This window comes from Eschrichtius robustus, chromosome 6 (assembly GCF_028021215.1).
Source record: "Eschrichtius robustus isolate mEscRob2 chromosome 6, mEscRob2.pri, whole genome shotgun sequence".
Classification (NCBI taxonomy): domain Eukaryota; kingdom Metazoa; phylum Chordata; class Mammalia; order Artiodactyla; family Eschrichtiidae; genus Eschrichtius; species Eschrichtius robustus.
Window position 1 is genome coordinate 11,751,134 of NC_090829.1, and position 9,558 is coordinate 11,760,691.

Here is a 9,558-nt window from a genome sequence, read left to right on the forward strand (position 1 = left end):
CCACAGAAGGTGGGTTTGGCAGACGCCTCAAGAAGCCTCTGCCTCTGAAGTTGGGGTTTGAGGTGGGAAAGAAAGAGGGGTGGAGGGAGGGAGCTAGATAGGCAGTGGTCCCTGGTAGTGATTCTGCTGCTTCCAACTCAGAGGCCCTGGTACTGTCTTCCCCTTCTTTCTTTTCCATGCACATTTCCATCCCTTTGCAGCTGTCTTCACCAGGCTCCCTGGTTGGATGAAACTCGCTGATGGGGAATTGGGCCTGAGGGGTGCTGGGCGGGGAGGGGTTGTGGTCCTCACGGGGCTGGCTCCAGCCCCCCGGGGGCTTCTGCCCTCACCCCACCTTCTCCACCTCTGCCTCTTCTCTGCTCCTGGGCCCTCTTGCCTTGGCCTTTCTGGTTTGGCTCCCCAGGTCACGGCTCTGCCCTGGCGCCGTCTTTCCACTTCTGCCTCTGCTGCAGAATTCCTGAAGGTGAAATCAGATTGTCCTGGCTGCCCTTCTCACAGGGCTGTGACAGCCGCTCCTTGTGGCAAGAAAAGCCAGGCAGAGGCAAGGAGACAAGGCAGCAGGAGGACCCGGGAGCGTGGCGTGATCTCTCCAAGTGGGGAGCGGAGTGAAATCTGGGGTCCAGGAGCTGGACCTGTGCTGTCCGGGATGGCAGCCACTAGCCCCATGGGGCGATTTGAATTATACTTTAAAAATTAAAATTTAATACAAAATCCAGTTAGCTGCACTAATAAGCACATTTCAAGTTTTCATTTAGCTGCATGTGGCCGGTGGTGTCTGTAGTGAGCTACACAGATACAGAACATCTGCACTGTTGCAGAAAGTTCTAGCAGCCAGCCCTGGAGGGCACTTGATCCCTTTCACCGAAGCTCTAGGAAGGTGGTTTCTTTGTGTGTTTTAGTAGCTACCACAGGTGCTCTTAAAGAATAGATTGGATGGGTGGGGAAAAAACATGATTTGAAGTAACATTAAAAACATTTCAGGTACCTTAGAATTGGTCGGGAAGTTGGAGTGTTTCTGGTGGTGCCTTTCATCTTGGAATTCTGGAACATTCCTGATACAGAGACTTTACATCCCAACTCTCTCGTTCTTCTGCCTCTGTCATAATTTTTGCCTTATTCTAGTTCTTATGTACCGTTTATTCTGTATTTTCCTTTACATGGATTCACATTCGTACTTAAGTTTGTTTGAAAATGAGACTTCATGACCAGAAGTGAAAAGTCATGAAAGGGAAATAACTTTGTTTCAAGCAGGCTTTTTTTTTTAACATTTTATTTTATTTTATTTGTTATTATTTTTTTAACATCTTTATTGAAGTGTAATTGCTTTACATTGTTGTGTTAGTTTCTGCTGTATAACAAAGTGAATCAGCTATATGTATACATATATCCCTATATCCCCTCCCTCTTGTGTCTGTCTCCCTCCCTCCCTCCCACCCTCCCTATCCCACCCCTCTAGGTGGTCACAAAGCACCGAGCTGATCTCCCTGGGCTATGTGGCTGCTTCCCACTAGCTATCTATTTTACATTTGGTAGTGTATATATGTCCATGCCACTCTTTCACTTCAGTGAAGAATCATATGGACGTGCCCAACTCAAAGGGTCCCGCCTGCTGACTTTGCGGAGCAATGCTCTTTTGTTTCCAGTGGGTTTATTGTTTTGCTTATCAAATTCTAGCAGATTCCCTTTGGGGAAGGCTCTGAGCCTAACTCCCCCTTTCTTAAAAAGGAGATTAGCAAACGTGAAGAAGGACTATGAAGAGATAGTGACCCCAAATGGAGGCTTTCTCCTTGGGAAAATCAGGAGTAAAGGAAGGCCTGAGAAGGAATAGCTGTTTCTCTGTTACTGAAAATACACTGGTGTTTCCCTCCAGCAGGGTCTCTGCAGGGCAGCCCAGGGGGAGGGTGTGGTTTGGTGGCACCAGCTGACCCGATGCTTTTTTTTTTTTTTTTTAATTGGGGTATAGTTGTTTTACAATGTTGTGTTAGTTTCTACTGTACAGCAAAGTGAAGTAGAGTTCCCTGTGCTATACAGCAGGTTCTTATTATCTATTTTATACATATTAGTGTACATATGTCAATCCCAGTCTCCCAGTTCATTCCCCCCACTTTCCCCCCTTGGTGTCCATACATTTGTTCTCTACATCCATGTCTCTATTTGTGCCTTGCAAACCTGACCCGATGCTTTTGGGCCTGAGGTTCCCTTTACACTCCTGTGATCACTGAGCATTTCAGAGAGCTTTTGTTTTTTGTGGGGAACATCTACAGTATCTGCCATGTTAGAGATTAAAACAAAGTTGTTTTAAACACTTGTATTCATTCATTAAAAATGACAGTAATAAGCCTATTACCTGTCAGCGTAAAGAATATATCTTATCAAAAATAACCATTTTCCCAAACCGAAAAAAATTCGTGGGCTTCCCTGGTGGCGCAGTGGTTGGGAGTCCGCCTGCCAATGCAGGGGACACGGGTTCAAGCCCTGGTCTGGGAAGATCCCACATGCCGCTGAGCGGCTTGGCCCGTGAGCCACAACTACTGAGCCTGCGCACCTAGAGCCCACGCTCCACAACAAGCGAAGCCACCGCAGTGAGAAGTCTGTGCACCGCATCGAAGAGTAGCCCCCACTCTCTACAACTGGAGAAGGCCCGTGCGCAGCAACGAAGACCCAACACAGCCAATAAATAAATAAATAAAAATTTAAAAAAAATCGTGAAAAGAAAGCTGTCATTTTATGGTTTTTGTGAGTCTCTTTCATGTCTGGCTTAATAGAAGAGCTGGATGCTCATTTCTGCTTCTTCATTCCGTCTCGTGATGTCACCGCTCAAGTAGTCTCTGGAAACTCCACTCAATGCTCATGAGAGAATGAAGGTGAAAGAGGCAAATTAAGTCGAACTCAATTATGAAAATGGTTTTGACCTTGCAGACTCCCAGAAAAGGTCTCAGGGAACCCCCAGCCCCTACCCCCGTGTTCCCTGGACCAGACTTTGGGAACCACAAGTGAAGGGAAAGACACATGGAACTTAGAACTAGCGGTCTGTGCTCCTGCCGCTAGCCTGCTGCTCCCCTGCGTGTGACCTTAGGTCAAGCCAGCACTTCTCCCCTGGGGCTGAGGTCTCTTATCTGGAGACTGGGGACCGCCCTTCTTGCTGAGCCTGGCCATCCTGTCTTACAGGGTCCTTGTGAGTCTCAGATCATGCCTGTGAAATCTTTCCATGAGCAGAAAGCAGTGTATTTATAAATGGCATTACTAGGGATCTTTTGAAGTTTGGTGTCATCTTTAATTTGTAGGACAGTTATTTTTAAAAACTGACATCGTGTCCTAATCTCGCTTGGTTCTGGGGACGCCTTTGTGAAGGGGAGAGGCTGCCCTTCTCAGCTTACAGGCGAGATCATCGAGGCTTGGGTGAGTGGATTGGCCAGAAAACGGGCTTGTCCCCAGGGTGGTGACCCCTGCCCGCTGTTTCCAAGGCACACTGGTGCTGGTTTCGTGGGGCTGAGGTTCTTGTCTGATATGGGGCTGCATTTTTGACACACTGACATATTCAAACAGGGAGACTGCCACCCTCAGCAGTTCTTCGCGTGAATAAATTGCCCTCAGTCTGAGTCACCTGATGGATGTGACACAGTTTTGAGACTGGAAGATCTGAGGCCTCATCCAGGCCTAGGGAGCCCTTTTAGAACTCTTTCAAGTGCTGATCTAAAAAAATCAGCTGGTGAACAGCCCTGGCTGGTATGTGGCTTATTTTTGTTGACTGGTGAAAGCTCTGCTCGTTCTCCTGAGGTGTTTGTACTTCTGAACTGCTTCCCTCCATGGATCACTTACCGTAGGGAAAACAGCCAGCTCTCCTCCCTGGACACTCCTGGAAGCAGCCCCCATTCTGATCTTGGGAGACACATTTGCCTGTAATTGTAGGAGACAAAGAACCACGGTCGAGTCTTTTCTCGAACTAGGAAATAAGGCAAAAAACACAAGTTCAGTTGTGGCCAGCTGGCCTTAAGATGGATTGAAAAAAAAAATAAAGAAATGCTTTATACAGGATAGGTTGAATTAAGTTCCCCAGACCCTGCTCCTTATAAGCATGGCTTTATTTTCAGGGGCAGAAGCCCTCCAGCAGTTACCTGTGTTTAGTTACAGTGCTTTGCCACGGTATAGACTGTAGATTGACTTTCCCCTCCCTGAATACGTTAATATGACTACCTTAAGGCATACAGTATTTTTCAGTTTTTTTTAAAGGCTTAATTCAGTTGCAAATGATAGAAATTCAATTCCAACTAGCTTAAACACAACATAAAGCAAGGGGGGACAATTGGGTGTGTGTGTACACTATTTTGGCTCTAGGAGAGTGGAGTATGGGGTTAGACTGTAAAGCATTGCTAGGTCCAAAAGCTCAAAGTGTCATAGGGACTCCCTCCCTGCCTTTGGCAGGCTCTGCCCTCATGGTGCCAAGATGGCTGCCATCTGCTCCAGCTTTCATTCCATCTTCTCAGCCATCTCAGTGCAAAAAGTTCCTCTAACAGTTTCAGAAAAGTCCCAGAATGAAATCTTACTGGTTCTGATCGGTTCCGTGCCCTCCCTCAGCAATCACTGAGGCTAGGAGTATCCCCGACTGATTGGCCAGGCATGGGACCAGTTCTGGGACCAGGGTGAGGCCCGGGAAAATCAGGGCTATTTTGTTGGGTAGGCAGGAAAGGTTTTGGTTTGTGGGCTCCCACACCCCAGTATTTGTAGTGAATTATTACTCAGGTAGCCATGACTCTTTGTGGGATGGTACCAGAACTAGGCCCACTCTTTTTTATCGGGAAGAAGACTGGCTTTGTGTTTAGCTTTTAGCACGTCTTGGATGAATAAGTTGTTGGTGCTTGGCTGTCAGCCAGCCATGCGTCATCCTCTCTGGCAACACAGCCTCTTTTATACAGGGAGATGCTGACGTCAGATCATATTTCCTGGGCCCAACACCCTTTGATGGTCACACGCTTGACCAGGCTGGTGGTCCCTGAATCTGCCGACCAGACTCACATGAAGACCCCAGTCCACTCTTTGGTAAAACCTGGATTTGGTCTGGTGATGCCTCTGCTTAAAAATCCACCGTGATACTTTACTACAATTCTAAAAAGGTCAAAAACAAAATAAAACAAACAACACCCTCCCCCCACCCCCGACTGATATCCCACCCCCCACCCCATCCCCATTTTTTTCTCCCTTAGAGGCAATTTAATTGATCAGTTTAACATATTTTAGCTGATTATTTAGGTATTTACATCTGTGACTCTAGTGGCATCTTTAGGATTTTCTATGTATAGTATCGTGTCATCTGCAAACAGTGACAGCTTTACTTCCTCTTTTCAAATTTGTATTCCTTTTATTTCTTTTTCTTCTCTGATTGCTGTGGCTAACACTTCCAAAACTATGTTGAATAATAGTGGTGAGAGTGGGCACCCTTGTCTTGTTTCTGATCTTAGTCGAAATGCTTTCAGTTTTTCACCATTGAGAATGATGTTGGCTGTGGGTTTGTGGTATATGGCTTTTATTATGTTGAGGTAAGTTCCCTCTATGCCTACTTTCTGGAGAGGTTTTATCATAAATGGCTGTTGAATTTTGTCAAAAGCTTTTTCTGTATCTACTGAGATTATCATACGGTTTTTATCCTTCAAATTGTTAATATGGTGTGTCACATTGGTAGATTTGCATATATTGAAGAATCCTTGCATTCCTGGGATAAACCCCACTTGATCATGGTGTCTGATCCTTTTAATGTGCTGTTGGATTCTGTTACTTCTGTGGCTCTAAACAGTAGGCTTTGTGTGGCTACTTCTTGACTTTTTAGTTTTAGTTCTTATCTATGGACACCCCCTATGGAAGATGAGGCTTTAGTCTCCTTCCTCCTGTGTCCTCCTCCACCCCCATCCCTCCCAGCAGGACCGCGTTGTAGTCAGTGTTTAGCATTTACACTGTTGCAGCTAGGAAAGCTCTATTCACAGCCATGCCGTCCAGGGAACGATGAGAACTTTTGTTTTTTGTGGTAGAGAATTCTTCAAGCATTGCTGACAACAGGCACGTGGCAAGTAAATTGAGACTCACACGAGAAACCCACCCTGTCTCCCATTGTGTGTGGGATAGAGTTCAAAGGCCTCAGTGTGGCCCACGTGCCTTTCTTTCTTACGTCCCACCAGCCCTCCCACCTGCCACCCTTCGCTTTGCTGGTCCCTCGATGCCCCCTTCTCTGTCTGGTGAAATCCTCCTTCGTCCAAGGCCTGGCTGGGATGGTGCTTTCTCTGGGTGTGTCCTTCCTGGTTGTGTGTTCACTGCGGTGTGTAGACTGAGGTCTTAGTACTTATCACACTGCACGGTGCTTATTTATTTACTGCTTGAGTTTAAATCTTGGCTGTGCTGTTTCCCAGCTTTGCGACCTTGGGCAAGCTACCTAGTTGCTCTGTGCCTCAGTTTCCCTCTTTGTAAAATGTGGATGACAACCATAGCACCCACAGGGGACTATACTCAAGATTTTGTAATAACCTATAATGGAAAAGAATCTGAAATAGAATATATGTGTATAGCTGAATCACGGTGCTGTACACCTGAAACTAACACAACATTGAAAATCAACTATACTTCAATTAAAAAAAAAAAAGGAACAACCATAACACCTACCTGGTAAGGTTGTTAGTGATTGCATATGCTGATGGAATGAAAGCATCTGTAGATGTCTACCCCAAGGGAAACTGTCCATCTGTTCCCTGTACCCGCCTCATGCAGGCAGGCGGCTTATATTCACTGGTGCCCAGAATAGCTCTGGGCAAATCAGAAGTCTCTGAGGGCCTGGCAGGGGAGCTCAGTGAGTGAAGCAGGCTGGGTGTGGCTCAGGCACAGGGCGTGGGGACTGGAAAGGACCGTCTCCAAGGGGTGTCTTCTCCTTTACTTCTAGCCAGTGGTTGCCAAGTAGGAATGGGGGCCCAGTTTTGCCAGATCATCTGATTTAAAAAAATGTTGTTTTTTTTTTTTTTTTTTTTACGAGAAATTTGAGTATCCACATTTAAAAAAATATACGAATTTTCCTGACATTTAGTACACAGCGTAGAGGCTGAAGGCACTAAGCCTGTGGGCCCATAGGCCACTGGTTTGGGGCACAATTCTCATTTCCCAGAGGAGGTGCAGCGTGATGGCTGTGACCTGCCCTGGGTCACACGCTGACTGATTTGGCCCCTGGTGTTCCCACCTGCGGTCTGGACGTGGTGCTGGCCCCTCCCCTGCCAGGGTGGTGACTGGGAGGGTTCAGTCGTGTGTGTGAGTGCATCTGCCAAGCCTCTGCCCACACAGGGTAGCAGGTTATTCCCGCCCTCACGTCAGCTCCCCCTGCCTCAGAGCCACCCCCTTGGTGGTGTTTAATAGGTCGTGGGTCTCTTTTTATGCCAGGGGAAAAAAAATTGTGTGCATTTATTGAATACCTACTGTGTGCCCAGGAACTAGTAGGTGTTTCACGTTTGCATTCTCTTTTATTCCTTCCAACAGCCCTCCCTATGAGATGGAAAGTCACCATTTTATAGGTAATAAAAATTATTCATAAGGAAGTTACCTGATGGGGGCCTCACAGAAAGGTTTAACCAGGATTAGATCCACCTCTCTGATAAAAATCCCTGAGCTCTAGACAACATGTTACCTCCCACGTACTGGAAGTCAAGTCTAACAGCAGCTTGGTGGAGATTTGCTCGTCCCTGGCGGCCTGCATGCATCTGTGGCGCTTCCTCTGGAGGACAAGCCTAGTCCTGTTCTGCCTTCGGCAGCTGTAGCTGTAGCACGTGACTGCAGGCCTGGCCAGATAGGAGGGAAGGCAGAGAAAATTAGGAGGAGGAGGAGGATACAGGCCTGGGGGAAGCAACCAAGGCCTCTGTCAGAAGTAGGATGGGGCTCAGGAGCTGAGAAGCTCCCGTACAAGACAAAGGCCATGTCTTCATATGCTGCAGCCCTGGCACTTTCAAACCCATGTAGAAAGCCCACGGTATGAGATGATGGGGGAAGGAAATTAGAAGTGATCGGGGCTTTCCTCACCCCCATGAGCCATCCCGTTGGCCCAAGAGGCCCATATAATTTTATGTTTAGAAATAGTTTTCAGATAGTGAGGCAGCCCCTTTGTAGCCAACGGAGCACACGTGTTTTACCAGCAGTGTGGCCGGCTGCTCTTGGGGCCGCCCCATGTCTGGTGATCATGTGTTGTTCCTCCTTCCCTGAGTACCCACTTCCCCTCTCAAACACACGCACACACCCCGAGGCATGGCTGTGATAGGCCAGTGCCCCAGGGAAGAGGAGCAGAGGGGAGGGATGTGGGGTCTCTGAAGCCCTCACCGACCGTCCAACATGTCCTCCTAGACCTGGGACTGAATGTTGTCTTTTTAATTTTTTTTCCTCCTTGTGGAATCCATGGATCTGGTTTCCTGACTTTCACAACTCGGTTAACCCTGGCACCGCCCTGTTCTTCTCTCCCAAACTCTTATCCAGGCCACCTTGCTCGTGGCATCTCTGGGAGGGGTGGCCGCCCTTATCTCTAGCCATTCTCCGCATTCCAGACGTCCAGCTTCCTTCAGTCTCTGGAAAACGCCACACTACTCCCTCCCCCCACCCGGTGGGCCCTGGTCTGCCACCTGCTCTGGACTCAGTATTTTCCTTCCTCCCTAGGTGCCCATCCATGATTCAGGCTTCTGTGCAGATAGTAACCCCTGGAAGTTTCCTGCGAGTCTCCCTCTAACCTCGCCCCCCTCCCCCCGCCCTCCTGACCTGGCCCTGTGAGGTTCTCTGCCCTGGGTTCCACGGCACCTGTACTGGTCCCATCCTGGCTCAGACTCGCTGGGATGGGCTGTAAGTGCTTCCCTCACCCACCAACTGGAAGTGCCCTGAAAGCAGGGACCAAGCCCAAGGCCTAGCTCAGGGTCTGGCATGTGGGAAATCTGTACCCGCTGTTTAATGTTGAGCACGTTACACGGGTGGGGACATCATGGGAGTGTGGCAAATGGTGCCATCATTAGGGACTGAAGCTGCCAGGGGTGGCCGGACTGGACATCTTCCCCTGGATGGAGCCTTTCAGTCTAACCTGCACTGTCCAGTGAGGTAGTCACTGGCCACATTGTTTAAGTTTAAATATAGTTACTTAAAATGAAACAAGTTAAAAACTCAGTTCGTCAGTCTTGCCAGTCAGTGTCAAGTGTTCAGTACCATGTGTGGTCAGTGGCTGCCGTACTGACCAGTGCAGCTGGTAGGACACGCCAGCATCGTGGAAGGTCCTCTTGGATGGTGGTGCTCTAGACACCGTCTTGTAAAGGCATGAACTCAGGGGCTTGTAGGCCGAGTGGAGGCCCTTCTGGGTGCTTCCGGTTAAGTAAAGCAGATTTCCGCACGTTCCTTCTTAAGCCTGAACTGTGTCCTCAATTTCCTGTCTGCAGGACATTCGTCAGAAGTTCCGCTCTGTTCTGGTTGAGGCAACGGTGAAACTGGATGAGCTGGTGAAGAAAATCGGCAAAGCTGTGGAAGACTCGAAGCCCTACTGGGAGGCACGGAGGGTGGCGAGGCAGGTAA

At 48.2% G+C, this 9,558-nt stretch overlaps 1 protein-coding gene across 1 annotated transcript in view; it reads left to right on the forward strand.

The window, feature by feature from the left end:
- Positions 1-9,558, forward strand: part of SH3BP5 (SH3 domain binding protein 5) — a 71,232-nt gene that overhangs the window by 18,708 nt on the left and 42,966 nt on the right. The window contains exon 3 of the mRNA XM_068545891.1: positions 9,426-9,554. Within this exon, the coding sequence (XP_068401992.1) occupies positions 9,426-9,554 (129 nt within the window). The remainder of the gene's footprint in view (positions 1-9,425; positions 9,555-9,558) is intronic.